The 16,038-nt window shown below is 38.7% G+C and overlaps 1 protein-coding gene across 1 annotated transcript in view; it reads right to left on the bottom strand.

Moving 5' to 3' along the window:
* The window catches only part of GTF2A1 (general transcription factor IIA subunit 1), a 47,550-nt gene that overhangs the window by 19,174 nt on the left and 12,338 nt on the right, over positions 1–16,038 (bottom strand). The window contains exons 3-5 of the mRNA XM_081104703.1: positions 8,068–8,272; positions 5,735–5,799; positions 596–671 (exon numbers count right to left, since the gene is read on the bottom strand). Of these exons, the coding sequence (XP_080960829.1) occupies positions 596–671; positions 5,735–5,799; positions 8,068–8,272 (346 nt within the window). The remainder of the gene's footprint in view (positions 1–595; positions 672–5,734; positions 5,800–8,067; positions 8,273–16,038) is intronic.

Genomic DNA, 16,038 nt, shown 5'->3' with positions numbered 1-16,038 from the left:
GAAAAATCAACCAAAAAAATGAGTTTGCATGTCACCTCTGACAAGCATGTCACAGGTTCGCCATCACTGCCCTAGTTTGTTCTTCACAAATTTAGAAATTAACAAAATAACGATAAATTACATAATTAAGATTATAGAGAAAATACTTAAAGTCCATGTAAGTTCTTCAAACATTAATATTCCAAAAATCCCAGTAAATTTTGTCAGTCTACACAGAGATACTATGTAAAATAGAATGCAATAAACTTGCTCTTAAGATACCATAAGGATTAAGTATTTAGTTTGATATCACAAATTAGTTCTAATGACTCAAATTTAACTTATTTGGCAAGTTAAATGAGTTTATCAAAAAACTAAATAAATAAGCATTTCTATACAATCATACTTCATTCAATAATAGAATTCTCATTCAAGGATCAAAAACTCAAGTACAGTTCTCATCTTCTGTACTGCACTCTCAGCAATAATACGGTATATGTGCTATAGCCCTCGAATAATCTTATTTTAATAAGCTAAACCAAATGGTAAAAGAAATATTAAGATTTTCTGTCTTACAAAGTTATACATATATAATGGTTCCACTATTTCTAATTACCTGAATTTGTTAATATCTGTTGAACAGGAGTCACGCCTGCAGGGAGTGCTAAGGTAGCAGCTGTAGCAGCAGCACTCTGAAAAAAATAAAGAAAAAAAAATCAAAACCACCTATATACATAACAGGAACTCAGTTTATTTCTGGCATATTTTAACAGTATTTAAAGTTTATCGTTTAATATTTACTAAAATGAAAAGTTCTAACAATGGTACAATAAAGACCACCTAGCCTAAATGCCCTACCTAATTATTTCAAGCTTAAATTAAGTAGAATAATGTAATTGGTTTTTCCCTTGACAATGTGCTCTAAATAAATCTCACCCACACTAATAATGCTGTACACAACATATGAAATATCCATTCCAGTATCTCCTTTCCTACTCTGATTCCTTATTCCCAAAACCTTATTGCAAATTAACATACTTGAGCCCTGGCTGGTGTGCACAGTGGGTATAGCATCAGCCTGCACATCAAAGAGTTACAGGTTTGATGCCTGACCTGGTTGGGGCATGTGTGAGAGACAACCAATCTATGTGTCTCTCTCACATCAATGTTTCTCTCTCTTCCTTCCTCTCTAAAAAATAACCAAAAAAACATAAAATTCAATAAAAACATATCCTTGGGTGAGGATTAAAAATTATATATGGAATTATACTCTGAATTTCTTTAAATTCAGGATAAATTCTTGATTTACTGCTCCTAGAGACTATTCCCCTTCCTCCAAAAGAATCACACAATAGTCTGCTTTTCAATTCTGTATTCAAAGCATTTCCATGTACCTCACTGTAATTATATATAGGTAGATTTTCCCCTCCCCCTTCAATTTTTTAAAGGTACCAAGCCTTCATATAACCCAATCTAATCTATACATTTTTTAGAAACATCTCTATTTGAATAAGCTTTAAGAAATAAACAGAACTGTGGCTAGGAGATGCTAACGCGGAAGCCAATAAAACTTGGAAAATTATTCTCAAGTAGGTTAATGATACAACTACTATCTAGTCTAGACTCTAGGTATAGCTCTCCAAGAAAATATGCTTGTTGTCGTCACTTGATAGGCCTACGTAATTTTGACATCTTAGGTCTGAAATTCCCACTAGTTCCTAGAATCCAGCTATAGCCCTCCAAGTTCTCTTTATCAAATGCAGGATATCCAATTACCCAATTTCAAATAAATCTAGCCTGTATAGGCAAATGAAAGGTAATTTACGTTTTAGGAATATATTAACAACCACTTGTTATTGAGAAACATTAATTGCATATAATTCATGTAAGATTAATATATCTCCCTTCACAGGCAAACTGACAGTAGTTTCCATGCAGCATATGACAGAATTGCCACCTGCACACATCTCTGCATTCAAGTTGCTATTAATAAATATCTGTTGAGTGATGTACCACATAAAAAACCATCTTTTATCAATGTCTACCGAAAATTTCTTCCTGTATTTTATGAAGTATCCCTACCATAAATAATGCATTAGAGCAATCATTTCATAAAAAATAACTTGCAAAACTGGTTTGATATAGTTTTCTAAGTTCCCTGAAATAGTGCTCTACCTAATATCACTATCCCATATATTTACAAAATTACATGATTATTATTTATGTTCCTTTCCAAAGCATACAGAGTCATTTAAAAAATCAAAACTGGGCCTAGCCGGCGTCACTCAGTGGTCATGGTTTGATTCCCGGTCAGGGCACACGCATGAATTGCAGGCTCGATCACCAATGTGGAGCGTGCAGGAGGCAGCCAATCAATGATTCTCTCTCATCATTGATGTTTTTCTCTCTCTCTTCCTCTCCCTTCCTCCCTAAAATCAATAATAAAAAATATATTTAAAAAATCAAAACTGTTTCAATAGATATCTTTAAATCAGAAATAATAATGAAGCCCTGACCGGTTTGGCTCAGTGGATAGAGCGTCAGCCTGTGGTCTCAAGGTCCCAGGTTTGATTCCTGTCAAGGGCATGTACCTTGGTTGCGGGCACATCCCCAGTAGGGGGTGTACAGGAGGTAGCTGATCGATGTTTCTCTCTCATCGATGTTTCTAACTCTCTATCCCTCTCCCTTCCTCTCTGTAAAAAAATCAATAAAATATATTTAGGAAAAAAAAAGAAATAATAATGAAAACAAAAACTCTTAAAAAACACTTTTATCTGTAAAAAGCTTATACTGATTATGCTTCAGAACATGCCAAATACATGGAGCAAATACTGAAAACATCAAGTAAAATGCTGAAATACACAACATAAATGCTAATACATTTTATTGACTGAAGTTTCTGAACTCTGATCTAAAAATAGGCATGCTCTTCAGAATCAAGAAGGCATAACAAAATCAGTAAGAGATGGGCCACTGACTTTGCCCAGGTCTCTTTAAACACATTCTCTCCCATAGTATTTAAAAATCTTCAAAATTAGCCCTAGCTGGTTTGGCTCAGTGAACAGAGCGTTGGCCTGCAGACCAAAGGGTCCCGGGTTTGATTCTGGTCAGGGGTACATACGTTGGTTGCAAGCTCCTCCCAAGCCTGGGCCCTGGTCAGGGCTCGTGCCGGAGGCAACTAATAGATGTGTTTCTCTCACATCGATATTTCTCTCTGTCCTTCCCTTTCTCTTCTACTCTCCCTAAAAATATCCTCGGGTGAGGAGTAACAAAACAAAACCAAAAAAAATCTTCAAAATTAGATGAGCCTACTACTACGAGTGATTTTACCAAACTTGTTTTAAAATGACATAAATTATTCTCTAGGAAACAATCCCAATAGTACTACCTGCAATATGAATCCCTCAGTGAGACTTTTATTTTTAAGGGCGAAGGTTAACTTGGGGCCTTGGATTCAAAATAAGTATTTTTCGAATAATAAAAATTCCTGTGAGAAATACTAGGCATGGGATTGTATGATTTTCATACAAAAAATCTGATGCCAACTTGAACTGAAAACACAAATAGGAATCCCTGATTTTTCGAGAATTTTAAAATCACAAACTCTACTTCCATGTACAATTTGCAATTCTGCCAAGTTATGAATTTATAAGGCTGGTATACATAAAGAAGTCATTTGTTTAATAGGTAAATCCTGCTTCCTATCTGGCCTATAAATCACAACTGAGCCGAAACCGGTTTGGCTCAGTGGATAGAGCGTTGGCTTGCGGACTGAAGGGTCCCAGGTTCGATTCCGGTCAAGGGCATGTACCTGGGTTGCGGGCACATCTCCAGTAGGAGGTGTGCAGGAGGCAGCTGATCGATGTTTCTCTCTCATCGATGTTTCTAACTCTCTATCTCTCTCCCTTCCTCTCTGTAAAAAAATCAATAAAATATATATAAAAAAAAATCACAACTGAGCTTTGAGGCTCACTACTCATCACTCACCAAATCTACATCATTTTTTAAAATATTGCTTTTTCTTTAAAAAATAAAAAAAACTGGATCTGAAAAAAAACATATCATTGCTAGCACTAGGTTAATAGATATTTTTTTAAAAATAATGATTCTAACCTTTAAATTAAAGATTTGGCTAAGTTGAAGAATAAAATGCCAGAGCTGAGATACCACTTACAGTCTATATATTTTAATATTTGTTTTAAATATTTTATAGATTTTTTACAGAGAGGAAGGGAGAGGGATAGAGAATTAGAAACATCCATAAGAGAGAAACATGGATCAGCTGCCTCCTGCACACCCCTGACTGGGGATGTGCCCGCAACCAAGGTACATGGCTTTGACCAGAATCGAACCTGGGACTCTTCAATCCACAGGCCGACGCTCTAGCCACTGAGCCAAACTGGTCAGGGCCAATCTATATATTTTAAATAGAACAAAGAAAAGCTATTTATGAGAAAGTGCTAGAACTACTCTTCTGTTTTATTTTTTTTTTTAATCTTTAAGGATATAAATAAAGACTTTTCAAGGATTTGAAGGGAGGGGTCTTTCAATTTTACTACTATACTACATTTGATGGAAAATATTATCTGCCCTAAGTAAAATTTGAATACTTGACAACCTTTGAAGTTCTGTGGATATCCACTAGAAGTATCTAAAGTCTAATCCTAAATAATAATCCTATATAATAAAAGGGTAATATGCAAATAGACCAAATGGCAGAACAACCGAATCAATCAAAGTGTAATATGCTAATGATATGCTAAGGTTGCTCAACCGCTCGCTATGACGTGCACTGACCACCAAAGGGCAGATCCTCTGATAAGTTAGCTTGCTGCTGGGGTCTGGCCAATCGGGACAGAGCGAGATGGGGTGGATACACCCTGGAGCCCTCCCGGGCTTGATCGTGCACAGGTGGGGTCCCTCAGCCTGGCCTGTGCCCTCTCACAATCCAGGTTCCTTCAGGGGATGTCAGAGAGCTGGTTTCAGCCCAATCCCGCAGACCACTCTCCTTGGGAGGGCACCAGATGCAGGGCTCATGGCTGGCGAGCGCTGCTGTGGTAGAGTGAGCCTCTCCCAATCGATCTCAGCAAGGCACAGTGGGGCCGGAATGAGCAGGAGCGGCAGGTAGGAGCTGCAGGCAGCGTTGGACTGTGGGTTTTGGCCAGATCCCTGCAGGCCACCCAGAGGGACCCCACCCGTGCACGAATTTGTGCACCAGGCCTCTAGTGTATAATAACTGCAACTGGTTAAAATGCATTTTAAAGTAGTAATTTATACATTGTAATAAAACTTATTAGGCTATGCTATCATTAAATCTTGACATTTTTAAATGCTTGATCTTAAAAATAGTGTTTTGAAGTACCTAAACATTTTTTTAAGTTTTTAATTCGTAGCATTCCTGACATCTTGCAATTAATAGATCTTAACAATGGATTTTTTGCAAATGAACTATAATTAGCATAATATGTTTGGTAGGTCCCCTAAACCTCTTTTCCAAAAATAGCAGGGACTGAAATAGCTCCCACAAAGCATCACTCTTTTGGTATTCCCCTCTCATGATTTTATGATCCTCAAGTTCCAAGTAGCAAGCTAAACTTTAGATTTACTTCTAAATCCAATATTTAGGAAACCAAATAAAACAGCCATTTTGCTCAAGCCTTGAATAAACTTTGCCAATATACAATCTACTTAGGCATAATCACAATTTCAGTTAGAATAAGTTGAGCCAAACATAGTGCTACGTTCTGACTCTTACCATATTTGATGCATTCATATGCTGTATCAGCTTAGAATCAGGAACAATAACTTGTGGTGCTGCAGCTATTAAAAACACAAGTATACATGTGAACAAGGAACCATGAGGCTATTTCATAATCATAAGAACACTAAACAATGCTGAAAACTTTTTTAATGCTTTCCACATTGTCTTCAATCAACTGCACTCAACCATCTGATATCTCAGAATGTCATAAATTTCTATGGTAAAAAACAACTGTGTTACTACTCACCTTCTACTGGAAAACAGCAATTAAAAAAAAAAAAAAGATTTAAGTAACTATACCAAAAGACTCAAGGAAACCTGGGAACAAGTAGTGAGATACCATCACCTAAACATATAGATTTCTTGCATTCTTAAACTTAAACTTGTTAAACTTGTCTTGCTAACTTAGCATTAAACCATTTTATTGACATAATGTAACTGTTGAAATGAGTTATTAACCCTTTAAGAGTGAGTTCAGCCGAAACCGGTTTGGCTCAGTGGATAGAGCGTCGGCCTGCGGACTGAGGGGTCCCGGGTTCGATTCTGGTCAAGGGCATGTACCTGGGTTGCGGGCATATCCCCAGTGGGAGATGTGCAGGAGGCAGCTGATCGATGTTTCTCTCTCATCGATGTTTCTAACTCTCTATCTCTCTCCCTTCCTCTCTGTAAAAAATCAATAAAATATATTTAAAAAAAAAAAAAAAGAGTGAGTTCAAAAAGTTAAAGAATTAGGTGTGTATTTTTTTTTAAATTTACATAGCGCTTTTCTCTCAATTTGACAGGGGCAAGAATCTTAGTTTTTTCCATCAACTTCTGAAAAATACAAATAAAAAATAATGGCAACATTACTTAAGTATAAAAGGAATTAAGTGTTTGATTCCGCAAATTTCAGAGAATAAACAGATAATCCCATCATCCTAATATTCTCTGAGTGAAGAAAATCAGATTTTAATATATGATGACCTAAAATCCTAGTGCCAGGGCTGAAGGCAATAGGAGGAACAGTCATCAAAACAGATTGAAAGGATAAAAGTATTTGAAGCAAGGTACAGAATAAAACCAAGTATTAGAAGTCTTATTTGATATAATCAGTAAAATAACCCAAACAGACATTTCTGCTATACATCACCATCTATATATTCTCAAATGAGGTAAATAGGTAACTAAACAGTTACATCAAAATAATATTTTCATTTACCTTCATTCCCCTCTCCAATAACAAGATTTACAACACTGGAATGCCCAGGTGGTTTTATAACTGAATACAATAGTCCACCCTCATTTGAGGGGGATATGATCTGATAACTGAGAGAGCTATTACATATGCAACATATACAGCATGGATCACTGGACAAAGGAATAATTCACATCCCAGACAGTGCGAAGCAGGACAGCTCGAGATTTCATCATGCTATTCAGAGCAGCACACAATTTAAGACTTGTGAATTATTTATTTCTGGAATTTTCCACTTAATGTTTTCAAACCACAGTTGACCACAGGTAACTGAAACTGCAAAAAGCAACACTGCTGTAAGGAAGGACTACTCTACAATTTTTCATGACAAAAATACTTATTTTCATGACAAATACTTATATGTAACAATCAAGCTTATTAGCTTTTCCAAGGCTCAGATATTCCTCAACTTTGAAATGTTGTAAGAGCTACTTCACAAAGCCTTTATAAGGCTTCAATGAAACAAAATCTATAAAATGACTTGCAGAGTACAAAGCAGTATGGACACAATCTGTAAATACTTGTTTTTTCTTACATTAGAATGTTATATATCCACTCTTCACTGAAAAGAAATCTAATTCTATTTAGACTTACATAAATTACTAAGAAATTGAAATTTCATATTGCCAAAGTATAGTTATAAAAATCCTCTACTGTTTAATTAAGTCCTTCTAATATTTGCTTTTATTTACAAAGATGCTTTTATTTACAAAGATTAAACTCAAATATGTCTTTGAAGGAACAAATCAGTTTCATAAAGAAAGCTGACCATGACTTTAACTACATAAAATAAAACAGTAAATAAAATAAACCTTTATAGATCTGACTTATTTTAGGAAATCCACCATTATGTAGCCTTTTCAGAAGAAAGTATCAATAGACTTATCTGAATATGTTAGGCTTTCAATTAGTGAATTACTTACTTATCATTATTATATAAACAGGATCCACATTTCATACAAATTTATGTTAATACAAACATATATACCCTCCTCAACCAATAGAAATGAGAACCCCAGAGTATTTCTCTTCTTTCAAAATGACAAATTTCATCTCCAAGTTGTAAGTAGGAAAACATATCTAGTCTCCTCACCTTGTTGTGATGCAGGAATAAGGACCTGCTGAGTCTGCGCTTGCTGAGGTACCGTAGGCTGTGGTTGAGCTTGCTGGTGGTGGTGGTGATGGTGATGCTGCTGTTGCTGGGTTTGATGCTGCTGTTGAACTTGCAATAAAAGCTGCTGTTCTTCTGAATGAAATCCATCTACTGCCCTAGACTGCATTAGTTTATTCTCCCATAGCTAAGACAAAGAACATTAAAGATTTATAAGTAAAAGTCAGGGAAGATAACTCTGGACATATGGTCATAACGTATTTTGTTTATTAGTCTGTTTATAAAATCCTTCCATTTTCAAAACTGATACAACTACAAAAATCAACCAAATCTTTTTTACCCAAGTGTATGCATCAATAAAAACTAACCTTTTAGGTATCTAACCTCATTTTTGCTACCTCAGAGTACAAAATAATTTTTTGTTTCTTTTTATATTTCAATGAACTTTCTATGGTAATTCATTAGTTATTAGACATATTTCATATAAGCAAATTTTTAGTAATCAAAGAAAATCCTTTTCTATACTAAATCTATTATTAACTATTTCTATGGAAGTCTTTCCTTAATACAATGTTTTCTAACTCTTAAATAGCATACAAAACATAAATACATCCTATCTGATCTGAACAATGAGAAACATTAACAAGGCAATCCTCAACTTAGAGAAGCCCAACTTTCCATCTCTCTAATTCTACATAATGAGAAGGGGGAAAAAAAATGCCTAATGCTTTTAGAGGTATTCTTAACCCTCCACAATTCTTCAACTTCCCCTCCTCTCTTCCATTATGACAAGGATTGACAGTCTTTTTCTGCTTAGCCATTTCTATTTTTCTCATTGCTCCCTAAGAGAATTTCTGTGACCAAGTAAAAAAATCAGAAGTGAGCAAAACAAAGAAGGAAAAGATGGAGAACCAAGATGGCGGCATAGGTTAACGCCGGAGTTTGCTGCCTTGAACAACTACTTCAAAAGTGAAACTAAAAAACGGAACAGACATCACCCAGAACCACAGGAACGCTGGCTGAGTGGAAGTCCTACAACTAGGAGGAAAGAGAAACGCATACAGACACTCAGAGGAGGCGCAGTGCTGAAGTCAAATTCTGAGGTGCGGAGGGCGCGGTTGGCGTTTTCAATCGCAGACTCTGAGCTCCAGATACAGGCGAGTCTTTAGGGACCCAGACTCAAACGGGAGAAGCGGGACTGTCTGGCTTCGGTCAGAGCGAGTGCAGCTTTCTCTCTGACGTTTGCAGCGGGTGCTGGGACTCAGAGAGGCAGAGCCCCTGGGGACAGGACAGAGAGCCACCATAACTGCTCTCTCCGGCCCACCCTGTTGATCCTGTGCGACCCGCCCCGCCCAAGCCCTGCACAGAGGCATTTGCCGGATAGCCTCAGGCAAAGGCTGGATTAGCACCTCCCTAGAGGACAGAAGTTCTCTCACTGCAGACACAGCTGATTCTCATAGCCACTTGGCCTGGAGGTCAAACCCTCCCTGGTATTAGCTACAACAATCAAGGTTTAACTATAAGACTGCGCACAAAGACCACTAGGGGGTGCACCAAGGAAGCATAACAAAATGCGGAGACAAAGAAACAGGACAAAATTGTCAATGGAAGATATAGAGTTCAGAACCACACTTTTAAGGTCTCTCAAGAACTGTTTAGAAGCCGCCGATAAACTTAATGAGACCTACAAGAAAACTAATGAGACCCTCGATCTTATATTGGGGAACCAACTAGAAATTAAGCATACACGGACTGAAATAACGAATATTATACAGACTCCCGACAGCAGACCAGAGGAGCGCAAGAATCAAGTCAATGATTTGAAATGCGAGGAAGCAAAAAACACCCAACCGGAAAAGCAAAATGAAAAAAGAATCCAAAAATGCGAGGATAGTGTAAGGAGCCTCTGGGACAGCTTCAAGCGTACCAACATCAGAATTATAGGGGTGCCAGAAGATGAGAGAGAGCAAGATATTGAAAACCTATTTGAAGAAATAATGACAGAAAACTTCCCCCACCTGGTGAAAGAAATGGACTTACAGGTCCAAGAAGCGCGGAGAACCCCAAACAAAAGGAATCCAAAGAGGACCACACCAAGACACATCATAATTAAAATGCCAAGAGCAAAAGATAAAGAGAGAATCTTAAAAACAGCAAGAGAAAGAAACTCAGTTACCTACAAGGGAATACCCATACGACTGTCAGCTGATTTCTCAACAGAAACTTTGCAGGCCAGAAGGGCATGGCAAGAAATATTCAAAGTGATGAATACCAAGAACCTACAACCAAGATTACTTTATCCAGCAAAGCTATCATTCAGAATTGAAGGTCAGATAAAGAGCTTCACAGATAAGGAAAAGCTAAAGGAGTTCATCACCACCAAACCAGGATTATATGAAATGCTGAAAGGTATCCTTTAAGAAGAGGAAGAGGAAGAAAAAGGTAAAGATACAAATTATGAACAACAAATATGCATCTATCAACAAGTGAATCTAAGAATCAAGTGAATAAATAATCTGATGAACAGAATGAACTGGTGATTATAATAGAATCAGGGACATAGAAAGGGAATGGACTGACTATTCTTGGGGGCGAGATGCGGGAAGAGATTGGACAAAAATCGTGCACCTATGGATGAGGACAGTGGGTGGGGAGCAAGGGCGGAGGGTGGGGCGGGAACTGGGAGGAGGGGAATTATGGGGGGAAAAAAGAGGAACAAATGTAATAATCTGAACAATAAAGATTTAATTTAAAAAAAAAAAAGGAAAAGAAAATATTTACAACTATTCCATCCTTCTCCCTAACACATTTCTTCTCTATCAGGTAGTGTTCAATCTAGAGAGCCTCAACCCTTATAAGAAATTGGCAAATAAAGTTACAAACTAGCCCTGGCCAGGTAGCTCGCTCGGTTGGTTAGAGCATCATCCTGATATGTCAAGGTTGTGGGTTAGAACTCTGGTCAGGGCACATACAAAAATCAACCAATGAATGCATAAAAAAGTAGAACAATAAATCAATGTGGGTTTTTTTTTCTCTCTCTCAAATCAACTTAAAAAAATTTTAAAAGTCACAAACTGTCCTTAAACATAGTGAAATTTAATTCATTTTGTACATACATATACATACACTTTGTTTTCTTCCCCAAAATCTAATCTTGCGATATTGCTTAAATCACCTGAGAGGCTTATCAGATCCTTCAAGAAGCTCCCTTTGCCATACTTATATGGATTTTTATAATCTCCTGACACCTCCACCTGTTCTAGATTTGTATCTATATGTTACTAGCAATTCCAGCACACCTCTAATGATGTAATAAAAAAGTAAACTAAAGGTCAGTTTCCCAGATCAACCATTCCCCTATCAGGTTTAGTATTTAGGCTTGCCTGAAGACTGTTCTTAAAGAGACAATAACAGTATCTATCTCATTGTGGGTTGTTGTGAGGCCTAAATAAGATATCTACGTAAAACATTTCTCACAGTCAAGCATAATCAGTGCTCAATAAATGTTAATTATTAAAATTATAACTACGGTAATACTAGAGGCCCGGTGCACAAAAATTTGTGTACTGGCAGGGGCGGGGGGGTCCCTCAGCCCAACCCGTGCCCTCTCACAGTCTGGGACCCCTCGGGAGATAACCATCTGCTGGCTTAGGCCCACTCCCATGGTGGCAGATGGTATGTCCAATCCTGTGGTGCCTGCCCCATATCCCCTGGTCACAGATGGCAGGCCTGGATCCTGGGCTGGGGCGGGCGGCGGCTCGGAATCGCGCTGCCACCAGCCCCACCCACCCCATCCCACACATGGCAGGTGAGGATCTCACCCTGGGGCGGCCAGTGGCTGGGGGTCACGCTGCCGCCAGCCCCACGCAGGGCGGCACAGCGGGATCTGCCTGCAGTATGCAAATTAGCCGCCATCTTCCAAGTCAATGACCTATGAGTCAGAATCCACCCCAAATCACCATCATTACTGTCAATTTCCTTTCCAAAAGCACTGTTCCAATCTACCTCTGCTATTATGGCCCTGGTTCAAGTCCTTTACTCCCCATCAGCACTACTGCAAAGTAATTACTGAGCTCACTGAGTTCTCCACATCAAGTCATACATCCTAAATATAATTATGCTAGACACTGTTAGTGGCATTGAGAACAGAGAGTAAACAAGTCTAACAAAAATCCCTTGACCTCACAGAGTACATTCCAGTGGAAATTTGTCCTTCCGGCCAATCTTCTATAAATCAGTGGTCCCCAAAATGCAATCCTGGGGCCAACAGCATCAACATCACTTAAAAACTTGTTAGACGTTCTAATTCTCAGGTGCCACCCCTGACCTACTGAATCAGTAACTCTGGGGGTGGAGCCACAAATCTCTTTTAATAACCTGTCCAGGTTATTCTGATGCATGCTAAAGTGAGAATTGCTGCTTTAAAGTCTAAATAAATGCTTTCCAAATTGAAGATCACAACCCTTAATGGATTATCAAAATTCAATTTGTATTTTTTTTTGCAAAAGCGATCAAATAAAAAAATATCAGACTGTACCCTTATCAAGTCAGACTCTCTGGAAAAGTAGTCTAAAAACCTGCATATTAACTAGCACCCCAGATAACCCCTCTCACTCTAAAGACCAAGCTTCACATGGTGTATATCACCTCTCCAACTGCTACTCTAACTTACACTCTATTTCCTAATGGTGCCAAACTACTTGCAGTCCCCTGACTATAGTATACATTATCTCCTGTCTGAGCCTCATGATGGGCAGTCTTCCCTCATAATTCCCAAAACAATGCAAATGTCAAAGCTACATAGCCTCAAAGAAATCTCTCACTGTCTCTATACCTTAAGAGATATTTCTTATTTTCAAAAATATTTATACTTTTCAAGCCCTGACTGGATTGTTCAATTGGTTAGAGCACTGTTCCAATACTCCAAGGTTGTAGGTTCGATCCCTGGTCAGAAATATAAAAATCAAATAGCTCTAGCTGGTATGGCCTTGTTGGTTGGGCATCGTCCTGGGCACCAATGGTTGCCTGTTTGATTCCCAATCAGGGGGCATGTAGGAGGCAGCCCATCACTGTTTCACTGTCACATAGATGTTTCTCTCTCTCTCGCCCTCCCTCATTCTCTCTCTCAAATCAATAAAAAAATTTCAAATAAAATAAAAATATTGTTATACTTTTCACACATCATTTAAGAACTTGTTAGACATACTAATTCAAAAATTAGAGAAGTCTACCATCTCTACTAAAGAACTCCTTCAGTGCAGAGATTATTCAGCGGCTAACAAAATGACCAAGAATTTACCAGATGTCTAATATTTGAATTCAAAGTAGAGAAGAGAAAACAAACAATTATCTTATAGAACAGTGTTTCTCTGCAAGATGCTACTGACACCTGGGGCAGGGCAATTCTTTTTTTTTTTTTTTTTTTAAGGTATTACATGTGTCCTTTCCCCCTCCCCACTCCTGCCCTCACCCCACTGGTGTCTGTGTCCATTGGTTAGGCTTATATGCATGCATACAAGTCCTTTGGTTGATCTCTCCCCCTTACCCCACCCCTCCCCTACCTTCCCTCTGAAGTTTGACTGATCGATGATTCTGTCTCTGGATCTGTTTTTGCTCATCCGTTTATGTTGTTCATTATATTCCACAAATGAGTGAGATCATGGGATATTTATCTTTCTCTGACTGGCTTATTTCATTTAGCATAATGCTCTCAGTTCCATCCATGCTGTTGCAAATGGAAAGAATTCCTTTTCTACCACAGCGTAGTATTCCATTCTGTAGATGTACCAGTTTTTAATCCACTCATCTGCTGATGGACACTTAGGCTGTTTCCAAATCTTAGCTATGGTAAATTGTGCTGCTATGAACATAGGGGTGCATATATCCTTTCTGATTGGTGTTTCTAGTTTCTTGGGATATATTCCTAGAAGCGGGATCACTGGACCAAATGGAAATTCCATTTTCAATTTTTTTGAGGAAACTCCATACTGTTCTCCACAGTGGCTGCACCAGTCTGCATTCCCACCAGCAGTGCACAAGGGTTCCTTTTTCTCTGCATCCTCACCAGCACTTGTGATTTGTTGATTTGTTAATGATAGCCATTCTGACAGGTGTGAGATGCTATCTCATTGTTTTGATTTGCATCTCTTGGATTAGTGACTTTGAGCATCCTATCTAATAAAAGAGTAATATGCAAATTGCCCATCACTCCAACACACAAGATGGCCACCCCCATGTGGACACAAGATGGCCAGCAGGGAAGGGCAGTTGTGGGCAATCAGGCCAGCAGGGGAGGGCAGTTGGGGAGGACCCAGGCCTGCAGGAAGGGAGTTGAGGGGACCAGCCCTTCAGAGGAGGGCAGTTGGGGGAACCAGGCCTGCAGGGGAAGGCAGTTGGGGGGGACCAGGCCTGCAGGGAGGGCAATTGGGGGGGACCAGACCTGCAGGGGAGGGCAGTTGGGGGGACCCAGGAATGTAGGTGAGGGCAGTTGGGGGGGACCAGGCCAGCAGGAAGTATTGCTTCCTCTTGAATTTTTTGGAATAGTCTGAAGAGGATAGGTTTTAGTTCTTTGATGTTTGGTAAAACTCCCCTGTGAAGCCATCTGGACCTGGGCTTTTATTTGCTGGAAGCTTTTTAATGACCACTTCAATTTCTTCCATGGTTACCGGCCTATTGAGATCTTTAGATTCTTCTTGATTGAGTTTTGGAAAGTTGTATTTTTCTAGGAATATGTCCATTTCCTCCAGGTTGTCTAGTTTGTTGGAGTAGAACTGTTCATAGTATTTTTTTAACAATCCTTTGTATTTCTGTGGAGTCTGTTGTTATTTCACCTTTCTGATTTTGTTTATTTGGGTCCTCTCTCTTTGCTTCTTGGTGAGCCTGGCTAGAGTTTCATCAATCTTGTTTATCCTTTCAAAAAACCAGCTCTTGGTTTCATTTATCTTTTGTATTGTGTTTTATTTATTTCTGCTCTGATCTTTATCTCCTTCCTTCTGTTCTCTGGGCTTCTATTGTTGCTCTCTAATTCTTTAAGTTCTAGAGTTGGATGATTTACTACCATTTTTTCTTGTTTTTTCAGGTAGGCCTGTAGAACTATAAACTTCCCTCTCATGATTACTTTCACTGTGTCCCACAGATTTTGTCCCACAGTTTTCACTTCCAGGATGGTTTTAATTTCTTCTTTGATCTCTTTGGTAACACAATCATTGTTTAAAAGCATGCTATTCAGCTTCCAAGTGTTTGAATTTTTTGATTGTTTTTATTATAGTTTATTTCTAATATGCCATTGTGTTCTGAGAAGATGCTTCATATGATTTCAATCTTCTTCAATTTGGAGAGACCCTGCCTGTTACCCAATATGTGGTCTCTCTTTGAAAATGTCCCATATGTTGCGCTAACCGGTTTGGCTCAGTGGATAGAACGTCAGCCTGCGGACTGAAGGGTCCCAGGTTCGATTCCGGTCAAGGGCATGTACCTTGGTTGCGGGCACATCCCCAGTAGGTGTGCAGGAGCCAGCTGATCGATGTTCTCTCTCATCGATGTTTCTCTCTGTCTTTCTCCTGTCCTCTCTGTAAAAAATCAATAAAATACATTTTTTTAAAAATGTCCCATATGCGGGGGCAGGAGGCAGGAAAAAAAAAAAAATGTCCCATATGCAATTGAGAAGAACGTATACTCCATGGCTTTGGGGTGAAATGTTCTGAAGATGTCAACTAAGTTCATATGACCCTGTGAGTCATTTAGGATTGCTGTTTCTTCGCTGATTTTTTGTCTAGAGGATTTATCCAGTGATGTCAGTGGGGTATTAAAGTCCCCTACTATGACTGTACTATTGTCAATTTTTCCCTTGATATCTTCCAGGAGTGTTTTTATGTATTTGGGTGCTCCTGCACTGGGTGCACATATGTTTACCAGGATTATATCATACTAGAGGCCCAGTGCACAAATTCGTGC

Source organism: Myotis nattereri (genome assembly GCF_964212035.1).
Source record: "Myotis nattereri genome assembly, chromosome: 1".
NCBI lineage: Eukaryota > Metazoa > Chordata > Mammalia > Chiroptera > Vespertilionidae > Myotis > Myotis nattereri.
This window is presented reverse-complemented; position numbering and strand designations above follow the sequence as displayed.